Below are 17,875 nucleotides of genomic sequence, written 5' to 3'. Positions count from 1 at the left end.
TCCCTAAAGGAGTTTCTTTGAACACTCTTTTTACTCTTCTTTCTTCTAGAGCTCTTAGCACATGTTCAATCTACCGCAGTATTCTTGATTTAATTATGACCACAATATCAAGTTTATTATAAAATCATAAATTTATTTATTGTGTAATTTCTTTCATTTCAAAGTACTTGCATCTCGAACTGCTCCCAATATTTTTCCAAAAATTTTTCGTTAAAAATGTTTAATTTATTATCATCTGATTTTGTGAATATCCATGTTTCACAAGTATAGACTAGAACAGTATAATTAAAGTTTTGTATGTATGTAATTTTGCTTTTTTTTAATTAATTAGCTCTTCAGTATATCGGATGAAGCATAATAACATTGAATTGCTTTCTGTGTACGAGCATTAACTTCTTGTTTTATATTATTGTCATAAGTAATAATTAATGTTCCTAATAAGTAATTATCTGAGACATTATTGTTAAAAATTTGTATACATCTGAAGAATGTTATATTTATTTATTTATTTTATTTATTTATTTAGCCTGGTAGAGATAAAGCCCCTCTGCAAGGGGATACCTACAATATTAAGAATAAAATTACAATTATAATTACAATTAATATTAAATTTACACATACAATAAAAATCAAAGTACTAAAAGATTAACTGATTAATAAAAGCTAGACAGTTTATTGTGAAAGTTAAGAAGAGAGAAGCATTTCTTTTATTGATTAAGTACAAATTAAACCTACTCTACGCAGTAAGATAAATTCTTAATAAGCTTGCTTTTGAACGCTACTAAATTCCGACAGTCTCTGATGTCACTGGGTAGGGTATTCCACAAGCGCGAGAGCGAGATTGTGTATGATGATGAATACGATGATGTCTTATGTGTTGGTATGGCTAGTATGCGGCTATTTTGCGTGCGCGTGAAGAGATTATGATATGATGAGAGGTAACTGAAACGGGAGGCAAGGTAGGTAGGTGTAGAAGTGTGAAGGACTTGGAAAAGGAGAACAAGAGAGTGAAAATTTCTACGTTCGTTAAGCCGTAGCCAGTTTGGAAGGATGGGGTAATGTGGTCAGCTCGACGGACATCGCAGACGAAGCGAACACAAGAATTATGAACACGTTGTAATCTTTGCGACTGGTTGACTAGAGAATTAAAATTTAAATTATTTTTAAACTCAAGCAATTTAGACATATTTATGAATCTATTTTAAATCAAATTAAGACGACTCGCCACCCACCAGTTGAACACCAATGTGAGAGGAACACCTTGAAATCTAAACTCGTATCTCTCGAGCATTCTGGAAGCTCGACCTGCGAATACCCCGGCTGAACATTCATCAGCACTCCCTTCACGCGCTCTATCAAAGAAACACGCACCCTGGTATCCGTGCTCAGTGTGAGTTGACACGTAACAGCAGCACATTCGTAAGAAGTGAAGAAAGTGATTTTGAGACAAAGGTAAGGTTTGAAAGTGCAAACTTTCGGATTGGGAGTGATTGTCGGGAAAACTGAGAAAGATATTTAGTAAATTACTGTTTTCTACTACTTGACTATAACTATACATAGACCGCAATCGTAGATGGTTTTAGCGTTTATATCTATGAAACAATTTCGCTGAAACATTTTTAATGAAACTTGATCTTATTTTCATATTGCATAGAGTGAAGGATATTTTATTAAAAAATTTTATCATTCCATGTCAAATGGCACAAAATTATACATATTTTGACCTTCATATTTCTGATTGCGTTTACAGACGTGGACAAATTATTAACAAAATTGTCGATTTTTATGATAATTCTGTTTACAAAATTTGAGTTTTCAATTTAGACTACAGTTGACAATTTTGGATATTTCCATCATTACAGTAGACAGAAATATGCAAAAATGTCAACTGTAGTTTAAATTGAAGAGTCAAGTTTTATAAAAATATATAATAAAAATCTTCAGGTTTGCTAATAATTTGTAAATTAGCAAAAATGTCAACTGCAATGAAGAGTAAAATTCTGTAAAAATATTAAACAAAAATCTTCAGGTTTGCTAATAATTTGGAAATATCCAAAATGTCAACTGTAGTCCAAATTAAAGAATCGAATTTTTAAAAAGTATACAATAAAAACCTTCAGTTTTGCTAATAATTTGTAAATATGCAAAAATATCAATTGTAGTCCAAATTGAGGAGTTAAATTTTGAAAAATATACAATATAAATCTTCACTTTTGCTAATAATTTGGAAATACACAAAAGTGTCAACAGTAGTCTAAATTGAAGAATCGTATTTTGTAAAAATATAGTCTATAATAAAAATCTTCAATTTTGCTAATAATTTGTCCACGTCTGTATATTTCTTTTACCAACTCTATGGGTCTAATAAACCAACAAGTGTATTTTTATTTTCTCCTAAGTCCACATGTTTTTAAAATATTGCATGTTAAAATTCGTTAAAAATGTCTCACAATGCAACATTTAAAGCGTCATATTTCTGTTGATATTGATGTTTAAAAGTTTTTGAAAAAATGCGTTTAAAAGCTTAAAGTATTGTCTTTTGTTAAATATTTACTAACTAATTTTAATATAATTATTACAAATATTTTTTTATGATTCAATTTTTAAAAGTTAGATATCAATGTGAAATAGCCGTATTAAAAATCTAAAAATATGCCTACTAGGTGCACTGACAGTATTCTTAATAATTTCAGAAAAAATTACAATGGGATCTCCAATAGTTTAATGGAAATTTAATTACTTATGACACAATGTGTAGCGGTCGGTGCAGCAGCAGTGGACGGGAAGCGTTGAAGCGCTCTGGGAGGCTTATCGGCGCTGGATTATCGAGTGAACGTTGCAAAATTTACACTCAGTACGGATCAAGTCATTCGAGGAAACACTGCTAATTTACTTGTTACGATATCTTCAAATATTTGAACATTATGCTTTTCAAACGTTTGTTTTTATTCACACCACGCTTTAAATTTTCATTCGCCTTCCTTCTTTCTCGAAAGAAAATTGTTTTACTAAATCTTCAGTTTCTGACAACGGAATGAAAGAATGTAATTTTAATGTACCAGTTATTGGTTTTAGATTGTGGTATCTGGTCTGCAAATTTTCAGTCTGGTTTTTGTTCTTATTCAATGGACAAAATATAAATGACACGTTATGAATGTTTTTTGTGACCAATCAAACAATTTTTTTTTTTTTTGGTGTTGTTATAGGATCTTGTATAGGCTGGCTCTCGTGGCAAGTCTTTTAACAGTTCCTCCAGTGCCATCATATGGACCTTTACCATGCGACGTTGCAAAGAAGTGTCATTCGGCGCTTATTCCATAATCGTCTTCATGTAAGCAATTATTTTTTAAATTCTTTTTGTTTTGTATTGTGAACTTGATCCATCGGAAAAGTAGATGATTTTTTTCATATCGTTGAATTCTTGGTTTAAGAAATTGATTGCTTCGGATTGAAAAAAGTTAAAGGAATCGATGACAACAATACTTTTGTGACGAATTTCTGTATCTTCTTTTAAATATACTACGAAAGGATGTATTGTGGCTTGGCATTTGTTCCAATGCACACCTTGTACTGAATCTTGTATTGCAAATGAGTAATTTTCAGAAAAGTCTGCAATAACTATGTAATTTTCAGGTTGTACATTTTCTTTGCAATCCGTCAAAAATAAAATATGGCCGACTTTTGAACGGATGACGATGCATCTTCTACATGAAAATCTTTACTTGCTAGGGAGCCTTTTAGTTTTTGAAACTTTTCACAGGGTTATCGTTTATGTTGTAGTTTTCTTTTCTTGATAAGGGATACTATTGACATGAAATTCTTGTTTAATTCCTCAATATTACTGATTTCTAGCACTGTATCCATATAACTGCTAGAAGAAGAACTGGGATAATCACTTTCTCTGTCCGCACTTTCATTTGATTCATGTTTATTAATATCACAAGAACTGCCGGCTTCACATATAATTTCACCTGACTTATCCGGAAGTTGATAGATTTTTTACGGAAAAAAATCACATATTCGCACATTCAAAGACTCCTTTAAATTGAGCTTTATCAATAAATCGCGACTTACTCGTCTTAGTGTACTTTTCATTTTAAAAGCGTGGTTAGGAAGACAAAATGGATTTAAACACTTGTTATATATTACACGATCTTTTCTGTCACTAATGTTGTATAGAAGTCACGTCACTCCATGAAATTCAAACCTGACTGATTATTTTTCTCTTCTCTATTTTGTCTCCTGCCATCTGTTTACTGTCATAAAGTTTACTGCCTTACCCAGCCTTGCTATCGTTACACACTTAGCTATATTACAGTATAAACATTCAGCATTGTGAAGGGCTCCCCCTCTTAGCTGAGCTAACAATAATAAAATAACTTTAGACAAGATATTTACTGTTCCTTAAGATATTAATCATTTGATGAATGAATGCATTTTTGTAGTATAGCGACATCAGTTATTACTGTATATGCAACGGGAAATTTCGTAAAACTTTCCGTGGGCAGCCTTCTAGCCCACGGCCACAAGCAGTTCATTAACTGGGGATCGCGACCGCGTGCATGTCTCCCGAAAATAAATTGTTACAAATGTATGTGTGCAGATCCCACATTTCTAAATTCAGTAGTTGACAGATAATACTTCAGGGAACAAGTGTGTATATATATATATATATATATATTTTTTTTTTTCAGATTTTAACTTGGCTATATAATATAGTAATTTGGTTTGAAAAATAAATGATTAAAAAATTGGGCCAAATTTTAAATTTATTTGTGATAATCTAAAGTAATAAAAAGTGTTGTATTTAATCTTTCAAATGCGCCAAACCGCAAGTATCAATTACATGTAAATACAGAGTTCTAAGTGAGTTTTTGTAACAGTGCGCGCATAATTTGCGTAATTTCAAATAGTCATAACTACACAAATAATTAATAATTGTGAAAATAAAACAATACGGGTCTCCTTATTTGATGTCTGGAATTCATGAAAAAAAATTCGACCATTTACGAGAAGGTCGTGTTTTTTTGCTGTGCGACTTGACGTGGAATGACTCATATATAACAATAAGTATGGAATATAACTAATAACTTCTTATATTTTAATTTTACAAAAAAAAAGTTTTATACAAAAGCTGTTGGAGATAAACCATACAATATGATATCAGTGTTCGAAAAAAGTTAGGTGTTCAGGCATACAGAGTGTGACAGTAAAATTTATTTTTTTAAATGTCACCCTACATTAAAATTTACGGTCAATCTGCAGTTTCCTATTGCCACCTCCAACGGACTCCTAACGAATATTCACACGTTTATCACTGGGATTGTGGCGATGGAAATCAATTTTGAACACTTTTATCACAGCCGCGACACATTTATATTTTTATTGTACAATATATATGCAATTATCACTACAATGACACAATAATCCTTGCAGATAACACAGAATCAACTTAGGACACGTAATTAACAGAGTCGCAGTTTCACTTCACTTCCACTAGATGACTCTGGTTTCCAGCAGACGATATGCTATAGGTGTAGCAGCGATGCCAATATTGGCAAACGAAATGAAACTGTGAGGAATATTACAACAGGTGTGCTAAACGTTAGGAATGTTACAATAGGTGTGTAGTAAGTTAGGTTAGGTTAGGTTAGGTTAGGTTTGGTTTGGTTTGGTTTGGTTAGGAGTGTAAGATTATATGAATGGTTACCACAGTTGGCGACACTGCAATCATTCTCCCACTCCACATCAAATTACATCACAACGACGAAATATGGCCGCCTTCTTCATTCAAGTACGACGATTTTCCTATATAAGTAAGGAACCTATTTAGGGCGGGTCGGGTGGGACCACAGCCCTCCCAGTGACCATCGAGTTTCTACTACTCCTCACTACAAAACTAAGGTATTTTCAGTGTTTGTTTTTAATTCCCTATACTGGCAATACCAAATTCAAGATTCACCCTTTTAAATACTTATTAAACTTGTTTTGTGCACTTCAAACTTGAGACAAATAAGTATATGAAAAATGATAGTACATAAGATATGATGCGCACGTGACAGGTAACCGGTACTAGATAGGTGAATAGTGGGCGTGGCTTAAAGTGTGACGTAATAAATGGACGTGGCAAGTGACGTCATATGTGGGCGTGGAAAGTGACGTCATACGTGGGCGTGGCAAGTGACGTCGTAAGGGGGCGTGGCTTAAAATGTGACGTCATAAGCGACGTGACAAAATTATGACGTCATAAAGTGCAAGGTTAAAGTGTGACGTCATAAGATGTGTGCTAAATGATGATGTCATACATTTTGGGCACGTTTTGAATATGTAATTGAAGTTGGAAGGAGGAAGGATTATTGGTGACGTAATAATTTGAAATACACACGTTCATACAAGTTTGTATATTTAATTCTAGTTGGGGGTGGAGGATTTGAAATACACAATGCACATTGCAGGTATGTTTGCTTCGCTGGCATAATAATCTTTTTTCAGCGGGTGGGGGGAGGGAGACGTTTAATATTTATCGTGGTTGGAAAAAGGAAAGTGATATGTGAATGGTAATTTAATTGATAAAACGTAATGGGGAATGGGAAGTGGGGTTTGGGGGTTGGAAATTCGCAAGTGCATACGGGCTATTCCATATGAAATCGATCAGTAAAAAACCTCGCATTTTTATACTCTAATTTTTTTCCTACTTATACAAGGTGCTGAGGGGAGTGCATTTAAAAAAATATACTATCGAAAGTCAAACGGTTTTCGTATTATTGAGCGACAAATTTGGCGTATTTTATAAAAACAAGCCTCTTTCAGCGCTCAGAACTCTGGAACCATTTACTATAGAACATTGAACGAGAGCTTATTTTGAAGCTGACATTTGGTAGGTTATGTTAAGAAGTAATTCTTATTTTTATTGTACACAGAGAGACAGATAATCTGATTTTACTTGCTTTGAGGCTCTTTGCCCATTTGTAAAAATGTAAAAAATATATATATATATTGAGAAAAAACCTTGCTTTATTAAGAGGGATTCGGTATTGTTTTCTTAGTGGCTAGGCAATTAGTTTCGAGGGTATTAAATAGATTATTTTCACACGCCTAGACTTGAACGGCGCAGTACCGCAAGCACTGGCCGAGAGCTGAAGATAAGCGATCGTTGGGCGTCATTTTACTCCTGTGTTTATGAAAACCTGTGATAAAGCTAGCACAGCCATGACTGCTAGACGGCACATCACGTGTTTATGTCTACTGGCCTTGTTTCCCTCGGCTATGTCCCGTCTCACAGTCAGCTGGTTAGTTGACGCGTCTACTATTTATTTTCTTTATTTGATATTTTCAATACTTTCTTATCAACGTACCATCAGTAAAAAATATTTGCTTATTTGTACTTTCAATGCGGAATCTAACCATATATTTTAAAAATATATTTTCGTGGCCAAAGGCGTCTTAATGAAGAAAAATCTAAATTTCTCCATTTCCATAAAAAGTAAGAAAACTTTTTACAGTCAATGTAAACTTTAACTTCTCAGCATCAAAATAAACCATGATTTTGATCATTGGGTGAAAGGGTTTCGGAGCCACAACAGTTTAAATTTGCTAATTTTATGAAAATACGATAAATTTAAATATCATTAATTTAAACACTATTAAGTTCTGATGCCTCAAACTTTGCACAAAGCATTATATCACAGTTGTCTACGGACAGAAAAAGTTTCATTGTATTTATAAATTGCAAGTTCAATTTGCTCTATATTTCGGTCGACTTGAGATGGAATAGCCCATACATGTTAACTGAATTGGAATGGGGTATTATTGATGGCGTAAATGGTTGTACTTTAAGCCAATTGCTGAGTATTTGATAAAATATTAATATTACAAACTTGTAAATTCGACACGTACATTATTATTATTATTATTATTATTATTATTAGTACTATTCTTATTCTTATTATAATTATAATAATAATAATTATTATTATTATTAGTACTATCTTATTCTTATTATAATTATAATTATTATTATTATTATTATTATTATTATTATTATTATTATTATTAGGATTCGATTAATTAAAATGTGTCTCAGTGAAACGTACAGCAGTGTCCGTATAGGTCAGTTTCTGTCAGATGTTTTTCCAATTCATTGTGGGCTAAACCAAGGAGATGCACTGTCACCAAATAGTCTCTAACAATAATACTGGAAAGCTTTCCCGATTAGCATTGCAAGCGGCGGCGAAAAATGACTGTGCTGCTATCTAGCGGCTTTAATTGTTGATACATTCCATGCGGCGTGCTGGGATACGTGAGGAAAAGCGGAGAGGTGTGCATGTGGTGTCAATAATAAAATGTAAAGCAATAGCATTATTTAAAGTCATAGTATTAACAGCATTTTTAATTAATAAGAAGTTACAAAGTTATTGGAATAAAAATGAAATGACACAATTCTCGAATTTTCAAATGTAATTATGATTTATTAGTGCATGTCTTTAGAAGCTTTCATACTTCGGCTATTTCGTTTCTTAGCTAATGGTTAACCATTTTATTTTTGACGTAACAATTTATTAGTACATTGGAATATTTGTCTGTGAAGATACTGGCACAGTTGCTGCTTTAGGGATAAAGCATATATCTTGTATGTTATTTATTACATCAAGCAGTTGTGATTCTAAAATCTCTGCAGGCATGGTACCTTTTGATAGAAAATAATCTATGGTTTGCTTTAAATTTTTGCACATTCCTCGAATAATGAAAACCATTGCAAGTGGTACTTCTGAAATTTTTACGTCAGTTGAAGTTTGTTGATTAGGTCTATTTATTACCTAATTCAATGAATCCCTCGAAGTGTGTGGTTTAGCGTTTTATGTTATATTTTCCTTCAAAGACATTTCATCTAAAACAATAATAGTTAGAACGTTTTCATTCAATGATAGAATATACGATTTTATTTTTAATAATTAATTGTAAAATGGTGGGATTTATACCGGGGCCTATACCAAATTCATGAAGTCAATTTTGGAGAGATCTAACTGTTGACAAATTTCTTCTTAAAAACCTTTAGCCTTGAGGTGAGAGAAAGATACGTCAGAATGACATAGACTTCCTATAGGTAGAGGAGAGGGAAACGACCACTCATTTATCTAGTGGAGTGCAGTGTGTAGGCCTATTCTCAGTAACTGTTTCACACGTTGCTTACCTACTGCTTCAGTACAGTATGGAGGAATCTAAAAGACGGAACGTAACATTTAACATTTAACGATTTACAGCTCGAACTTATTTATCTTCAATGTGACCTAAGGGCTAAAGATCGTTTGGATAATACTACTAGCCTGGTTGAGTTTTAAAAGACTAAACATTAGCAATAATATCCACGACTAGCAACACAGTCTAGCTATGGAAATGATTGATATGTTTAGCAAAACATTTATATTTATGAACAATTGTTTTCTATAATCAACTTTAACAAAGGCAGACATCGAACATCTGTAACTGATGTTTCATTACGATCAGTAGGCTACTGTTCCTTTCAGCTGCCAACAGCATAAAACCTCGTTTTGGTGTACCGATAAATAAAAATATAACAAAATGATATCGTACATTTAAATATCTATAGAATTTACGAATTTACGTATATTATTACTGTAAAATAAATATTTCTTTATTAATTAATAATACTCCAAGATAGTTTTGCAAATATTGAACGGTAATTCATTCCATAAACACTCGTAATAGTACTTCTTTTTGTGTACATTTTGTACGAGATCACCCCTTCTTTCAGTCCACCCTTATACAGAGCGCAGATAATATCTGCATTCCGCTCATCAGCTGTGAGCCGGCTCGGAGAGCGCAAACCTTGTGCAGGCCTGCTCTAGAGTAGGCTATTAGGAAAGTCCAGGATAACAGAAAAGGTTTGGAATTGAACGGGTTACATCAGCTGCTTGTCTATGCGGATGACGTGAATATGTTAGGAGAACATCCACAAACGATTAGGGGAAAATACGGGAATTTAACTTGAAGCAAGTAAAGTTATAGGTTTGGAAGTAAATCCCGAAAAGACAAAGTATATGATTATGTCTCGTGACGAGAATATTGTACGAATTAGAAATATAAAAATTGGAAATTTATCCTTTGAAGAGGTTGAAAAATTCAAATACCTGGGAGCAACAGTAACAAATATAAATGATACTCGGGACGAAATTAAACACAGAATAAATATGGTAAATGCCTGTTATTATTGGGTTGAGAAGCTTTTATCATCCAGTCTGTTGTCCAAAAATCTGAAAGTTAGAATTTATAAAACAGTTATACTACCAGTTGTTCTTTATGGTTGTGAAACTTCGACTCACACGTTGAGAGAGGAACGTAAGTTAAGGGTGTTTGAGAAGAAGGTACTTAGGAAAATAATTGGGACTAAGAGGGATGAAGTTACAGGAGAATGGAGGTAGTTACATAACACAAAACTGCACGCAATTTATTCTTTACCTGACATAATTAGGAACATTAAATCCAGACGTTTGCGATGGGCAGGGCGATGGGCGAATCCAGAAATTCTGCTTTTGCACAAAAACTTTGAAAAGGCTTGGAAAGTAATTTAGATGGTAATTAAAGCTGCCTCATAGCTCACAGACGGGCTGGGCTAGTCATAACTGATCGGAACTTGTATGCCCTAATTGTTGTTCACGATTCTCATGTCTTGAAGAGAACATGTCCCATGTCACATAACTCAACGCGTGAGGGACGCTGGCGCCCCAGGTATGTCCTCTTAATGACAGTTGTTCCCTATTTAAGCTTTGACTCGGCAGGACCCGTCGCTCACTTGTGAAATCTGTATCTTCGAACATGTTGGCGCCTAGCTTTAAAGCTAGCAGGCTCCGCTACCAGTGTCATAAAAGACAAGGAAGCTAGGTGTGCACAAATTGGAGCTTGTTTGCAGGTCGCCTTATCTCTCAGCTGACTCACAGCTGATTAGGTCACCTCCTTGGAATCTCTCTGTAGACTTGATATCGCAATGGATTCAAGTAGTGAGGACGAATTTGATTTATTAGACAGTGCAGGATCAAAGTGGTTATTATTACAAGAATTCTTTTCTCGAGAGTGTTCCCTTCACCCTATAAATAATGTAAGGTTTGCGTTTGGTGAATATTATATTTTTAAATATCTGCGGAACTTTCCAGAAAAATTCATTAGCTACCCGAGAGTGGAAATCGAAACTTTCGATTACCTTCTCTATTTTACCAAAGATTTCATACAGAAGACTTGAAAAAATTGCCAGGGAATCCTATTTTGCAGGAAGAACGGCTTATACTCACACTGAGTATAACTGTACAATTCTTATAATATTGTGCCTAGTGAACATTCTCAATAATTTGATTGATATCAGTTATAATTTGTTTATTTTTTTTATTTTTCGTGGTATTAAGGCACATACAGAAGAAAGCGATTAAACTCTTGAAATGAGGTCGAAGACTCCAAATCAGGCCTACTGGTGAACGACGATGTCCATTCATCCGTATTCATTAGTAGTTTGTAATTAAAAAAATAATTAAATTCTACCTCCAGTTTTGAATCTATACGAAAAGTTAATGTCGTGGCAGATCTTTCGAACACACGAGCAGTAAGTTTTTCTACATCCAATGTATGCAGTGTTTTAAAACTTTACAACCACTGACCAGTATTCCCGCCACGAGTGAAGCAAGCGGTATGCTCAAGGCGGAGCTTGACAGGCCCCTGGATGATAGCCTAGATCATATATGCAACAGATAACTCCTCGCTACGTTAAAATCGGCAGCACTTTGAAGAGTACAACCGCCAGGATCGCCACCCGTCCGCCGTAAACGAACACGAGATGGCAGCACAGTCGCCAATGCAATTCAAATGGGAATTATGACGTGACTCCTTATGTAACAACTAGATGGCAGCGTAATAAACCTGACAAAAGTTGTTAACCTCAAAGCCTATAAGCCCGACATATCTGTTGCATATATGATCAAGGATGATAGTCGGAGTAGCCAAGAATGATATTTCCCGCTCCGTTTAACTTATCACGTCGTAGCATCTATGATATTCAAACAATCGCGCTCCAATTTTTTTTATTGATAGGTCAATGTCCAAGAGAAGCATAGAAAACAATTCGAAGTCAAAATATTGTTTTTAAAAGTGAGAAAAAAATACTAACTTTGAAGTGATCTGCTCACAGAGAAAAAAATTTACGGTAAGCGGTAAACTTTTTTGTTTTTCGCGTTAGATGGGGGGTCAAAGCGAGAAAAATGTTGAGTAAGAATGGAAATTCGTTTTAAAAGGTACCGCTGCTCAAAATGTTTACTGGTTACCGAGTTACGGCCAATTAACGTCAAAACTAAATCACACGCGCGTAGTTTAAAATAGAATACAAATTTGTGTAAATTAAAAAGCACGAATTACACAAATAATTGATAAATGTCGTCTCTACTAATTACACAAGTCATCATTGACATCTGGCCCACAGACCACCTCTCCAATATCTCTGTAACTCCACGCCGAGACTTGCGCTGCAAGCTTGAAAGAATGACTGAAACCATTCTTGGAGCTTACAGCGTGCTGGAAAGCTAGCAGTAAAGCGACCATCCATGAGTCAACGTGTGCGGTGACATATGATTCTAGCGATTCATTTCCCCCACTACCGCTACCAGCTATCGTGTTCGTACCCTAAGACCGAGCCCCTACCACGCCGTAGCGGAGAAGCGAGAAATATGTCCCCAAAATAATTGAAGCAGCGGAAAGCTGCCATTTGTTTGGAAGAAAACGCGCGGGATTTCGAAACCACTATTTCAATGTGTTGTATTGCGTACCCGAAAGCTAAATGTTTTTGTTCACAGTAAGAATACTTTCTTTCCCATATACCTTTAATAACGTGTTTCTGCTGCCAGCAGAATTGCTAGGATTTCTGCGAGGTAAATCGGGATATCAGAAGCTTGCTTAAGACATTAAAATTATCATCACTTTATCATAAGATTTATAAGTAGGCCTAGTTGTTTTCTGAAAAATAGTGTTCGCGTGCTTTTAATGTAGGCCTAATATTCGCCTCCTTCATAACACTAAAATACAAAGGACACACAGTATAGTGAATATTATAGACTAATCGTTTTTTATTTTAACCACGAATATGTTTTGACCATTCGCTACTAAATTACCTTTGCAACATATCTTTTTCGAAACCGGTACTGCAACAGTACAACTGACGATGAATCCACGTTTAAAAGTAGTTCACTAAATTATAAAACGCAGCAATTGTATGTGTCTGTTATTGGTGTAAAATACGACATCAAAACGCTATCTTTTTTGCCACTCAACGCACCTAAAATACAGAATGTTTATTAATTTCGAGAGCAGCAACTTGGTACCGAAACGAATTAATCAAAAAATGCGGTAGAACTAGGGGAACTATTATCTTGTGAGCAGAGTTGCCTTACGGCAATCAGTTGGGTTACCGCACAGACTTGCTAAATTTCCGTGGGTTACCTCTGTGTTTACAATGTTACAATTTGAGTCAATATATAAATCAAAATATCGGATAATAGGAAATACAGACTAATTTGTTTAAGTTACGTTCAAGGCTATTATACCTCAAATAAGCATTTTTATAAATCCCGACTCGCTTTATCGGGATTCGACCAGGAAATTGGGAAAACCAGCCTAAATTGGGATACCGTCAACTCTCGCTGTCAGGATTGCATCATTTTCATAGGAACTCTGAATGTGTATATTCATAACCACGGGTCTACTTTTTAATTTAATCTGTAGGTTAACCTGCTGTATGAAATAAAAAAACATTATTATTATTATTATTATTATTATTATTATTATTATTATTATTTTTATTATTAGTAGTAGTAGTAGTAGTAGTAGTACTAGTCGAGTAGTAGTAGTAGTAGTAACAGTGGGTTGCCTAATCGTAGTAGCAGTAGTAGTTGTAGTAGGTAGCATAATCATAGTAGCAGCAGCAACAGTAAGTAGCCTAGTCGTTATAGCAGAAGTTGCAGTAAGTAGGCTAGTCGTAGAAGCAGTAGGTAGCCTAGTCGTAGTACCAGTAGTAGTAGTAAGTAGCCTAAATATAATAGCAGTATTAGCAGTAGATAGCCTAGTCGTAGTAGCAGTAGTAGTAGTAGGTAGCCTAGTCGTATTAGCAATAAGTAGCTTAGTCGTAGGAGTAGTAGTAGAAGTATTAATTAACACTTTTTTATAATATACATTTATTTCTGAATAATTGATCCAAATTTGTTGATTATAAGGTTAAATTACCTTAGGGATAACAGCGTAATTTTGTCAGAGGTCTTATTGATAAATGGGTTTGCGACATCGAAATAGGATTAACATTTGGTAGCCTAGTCGTAGTAGAAGTAGTAGTATTAGTAGTAGTGTTAGTAGGTATTCTAATAGTAGTAGCAGTAGTAGCAGTAGTAGTAGGTAGCCTAGTTGTAGTAGCAGTAGTAGCAGTAGGTAGCCTAGTCGTATTAGCAGTATTAGTAGGAGTAGCCTAGCCGTATTAGCAGTAGTAGTAGTAGTAGTAGGTAGCCTAGTCGTAGTAGCAGTAGTAGTAGTAAGTAGTCTAGTAGTAGTATCAGTAGTAGCAGTGGGTTGCCTAGTCGTATTAGCAGTAGGTATCCCAGTAGAAGTAGCAGTTGGTAGCCTAGACCCAGTAGCAGTAGATAGCCTAGTCGTAGTAGCAGTAGTAGTTGTAGGTAGCCCAGTCGTAGTAGCAGTACTAGTAGTAGTAATAGGTTGCCTAGTCGTAGTAGTAGTAGTAGAAGTAGGTAGCCCAGTCGTAGTAGCAGTAGTAACAGTACCAGACTAGTCGTAGTAGAAGTATTAGTAGGTAGCTTAGTCGTTTTAGCAGTAGTAGTAGTAGGTAGCCTAGCCGTAGTCTCAGTAGTAGCAGTAGGTAGCCTAGTCGTAGTAGCGGTAGTAGCAGTGGATAGCCTAGTCGTATTAGCAGTAGTAGTAGTAGGTAGCCCAGTCGTATTACCAGTAGTAGTAGGTAGCCTAGTCGTAGCAGCAGTAGTAGCAGTAGGTAGCATAGTCGTAGTAGCAGTAGTAGTAGTAGGTAGCCTGGTCGTAGTAGCAGTAGTAGCAGTAGATAGCCTAGTCGTAGTAGCAGTAGTAGTTGTAGGTAGCCCAGTCGTAGTAGCAGTACTAGTAGTAGTAATAGGTTGCCTAGTCGTAGTAGTAGTAGAAGTAGGTACGCCCAGTCGTAGTAGCAGTAGTAACAGTACCAGACTAGTCGTAGTAGAAGTATTAGTAGGTAGCCTAGTCGTTTTAGCAGTAGTAGTAGTAGGTAGCCTAGCCGTAGTCTCAGTAGTAGCAGTAGGTAGCCTAGTCGTAGTAGCGGTAGTAGCAGTGGATAGCCTAGTCGTATTAGCAGTAGTAGTAGTAGGTAGCCCAGTCGTATTACCAGTAGTAGTAGGTAGCCTAGTAGTAGCAGTAGGTAGCATAGTCGTAGTAGCAGTAGTAGTAGTAGGTAGCATAGTCGTAGTAGCAGTAGTATTAGTAGGTCCCTTAGTCGTAGTAGCAATAGTAGTAGGTAGCCTAGTCGTAGTAGGAGCACATGGCCAAGTCGTAGTAGCAGTAGCAGAAGTAGGTACCCTAGTTATAGTAGCAGTAGTAGTAGTAGTATGTAGCGTAGTCGTAGTAGCAGTGGTAGTAGTAGTAGGTAGCCCAGTCGTAGGAGCAGTAGTAGTAGTAGGTAGCCTAATCGTAGTAGCAGTAGTAGTAGGTAGCCTAGCCGTAATAGCGGCAGTATTAGTAGTAGATAGTCTACTCGTTGTAGCAGTAGTAGAAGTAGGTAGCCTAATCGTAGTAGGAGTAGTAGCAGTAGGTAGTTAGTCGTAGTAGCAGTAGTAGTACTAGTTAGCCAGTCGTAGCAGCAGTAGTAGTAATAGGTAGCCTAGTCGTAGTAGCACTAGTAGTAGTAGGTAGACTAGTCGTAATAGCAGTAGTAGTAGGTAGCATAGGCGTAGTAGAAGTAGTAGTAGTAAGTAGCATAATCGTTGCAGCAATAGAAGTAGTAGGTAGCCTAGTCGTAGTAGCAGTCAGTGGCCTAGTCGTAGCAGTAGTAGCGGTAGGTAGACTAGTCGTTGTAGCAGTACTAGTAATAGTAGGTAGCCTAGTCGTAGTAGCAGTAGTAGTAGGTAGCCTAGTCGTAGTAGCAGTAGTAGTAGGTAGCCTAATCGTAGTAGCAGTAGGTAGACTAGTCGTACTAGCAGCAACAGTAGTAGGTAACTTAGTCGTAACAGCAGTATTAGTAGTAGTAGGTAGCCTAGTTATAGTAGCAGTGCTTGTATTAGGTAGCCTATTCGTAGTAGCAGTAGTAGTAGTAGTAGTAGGTATCCTAGTCGTAGTAGCAGTAGTAGTAGTAGCTAACCTAATAGAAATAGCAATAGTAGCAGAAAGTAGCCTAGTCGTAGTAAAAGTAGTAGTAATTAGCCTAGTCGTAGTAGCAGTAGTTAGCACAGTTGTAGTAGCAGTCAATAGTATAGTCGTAGAAGCAGTAGTAGTAGTAGCTAACCTAATAGAAATAGCAATAGTAGCAGAAAGTAGCCTAGTCGTAGTAAAAGTAGTAGTAATTAGCCTAGTCGTAGTAGCAGTAGTTAGCACAGTTGTAGTAGCAGTCAATAGTATAGTCGTAGAAGCAGTAGTCGTAGGTAGCCTAATCGTAGTAGCAGTATTAGTAGGTAGCCTAGTCGTAGTAGCATTAGTAGTAGTAGGTAGCCTCATCGTTACAGCAGTAGTAATAGTAGGTAGACATGTCGTAGTAGCAATAATAGTAGTAGATAGCCTTGTCGTAGTAGCAGAAGTAGTAGGTAGCTTAATCGTAGTTGCAGTAGTAGTAGTTGCTAGCCTAGTCGTATTAGCAGTAGTAGTAGGTAGCCTAATAGTATTAGCAGTAGGAGTAGGTAGCCTTGTCTTAGTAGCAGTAAATAGCCTACTCGTAGTAGCTGTAGTAATAGGTAGCCTAGTCGTAGTACAATTGGCAGTAGCTGGTAGCCTTGTTGTAGTAGCAGTAATAGTAATAGTAGTAGTAGTAGATAGCCTAGTCGTAATAATAGTAGTAGTGCTGCGTTGCCTAATCGTAGTAGCAGTAGTAGTAGTAGGTACTCTAGTCGTAGTAGCAATAGAAGTAATAGTAGGTGGCCTAGTCGTAGTAGCACTAATATTAGTAGGTAGCCTAGTCGTAGTAGCAATAGTAATAGTAGGTACCATAGTCATAGTAGTGGTAGGTGTTGTAGGTAACCTAGTCGTAGTAGCAGTAGTAGTAGTAGGTAGCCTAGTCGTTGTAGCAGAAGTAGTAGGTACAGTAGTCGTAGTAGTAGTATTAGGTAACCTAGTCGTAGTAGTAGTAGGTAGCGTAGTCCTATTAGTAGTAGTTGTAGTAGTAGTAGAATTAGGTAGGCCAGTCGTAGTAGGAGTAGTAGTAGTATGTAGCCTATTGTTAGTAGCAAGAGTAACAGTAGGTAACCTAGCCATAGTAGCAGTAGGTAGCCTAGTATTATTAGCAGTAGGTAGCCTAGTCTAAGTAGCAGTAGATAGCATAGTCGTAGTAGCAATAGTAATGGTATGTAGCCTAGTCGTAGTAGCAGTAGTAGTAGTAGGTAGCCTAGTCGTAGTGGCAGTAGTAACATAAGCCAGCCTAGTCGTAGTAGCAGTGGTATTAGTAGGTAGCCTAGTCGTAGTAGCAGTAGTAGTAGTAGTTAGCCTAATCGTAGTAGAAGTAGTAGTAGTAGGTAGCCTAGTCGTAGTAGTAGTAGTAGGTAGCCTAGTCGTAGAAGCAGTTGTAGGAGTAGGTAGCCTAGTTGTAGTAGCGGTAGTAGTAGTAGGTATCCTAGTCGTAGTAGCAGTAGTAGTAGTA

General features: G+C 36.1%; 1 protein-coding gene across 2 annotated transcripts in view; it reads left to right on the top strand.

Moving 5' to 3' along the window:
• The first annotated feature begins 1,295 nt into the window (after window positions 1–1,295).
• The window catches only part of LOC138711804 (cytochrome P450 4C1-like), a 174,705-nt gene continuing 158,125 nt past the window's right edge, over window positions 1,296–17,875 (top strand). The window contains exons 1-2 of one of the 2 annotated variants that reach the window (XM_069843047.1): window positions 1,329–1,452; window positions 3,207–3,331. In XM_069843047.1, the coding sequence (XP_069699148.1) occupies window positions 3,279–3,331 (53 nt within the window). In that variant the 5' untranslated portion in view covers window positions 1,329–1,452; window positions 3,207–3,278. Of the gene's footprint in view, window positions 1,453–3,206; window positions 3,332–17,875 lie in introns of both variants that reach the window. The other variant, XM_069843048.1, reaches the window with a different exon arrangement.

The sequence above is a fragment of the Periplaneta americana genome, chromosome 13 (assembly GCF_040183065.1).
Source record: "Periplaneta americana isolate PAMFEO1 chromosome 13, P.americana_PAMFEO1_priV1, whole genome shotgun sequence".
Taxonomy (NCBI): domain Eukaryota; kingdom Metazoa; phylum Arthropoda; class Insecta; order Blattodea; family Blattidae; genus Periplaneta; species Periplaneta americana.
Note: the sequence above shows the minus strand (reverse complement) of the source record. Positions and strands in the feature narration are given on the sequence as shown.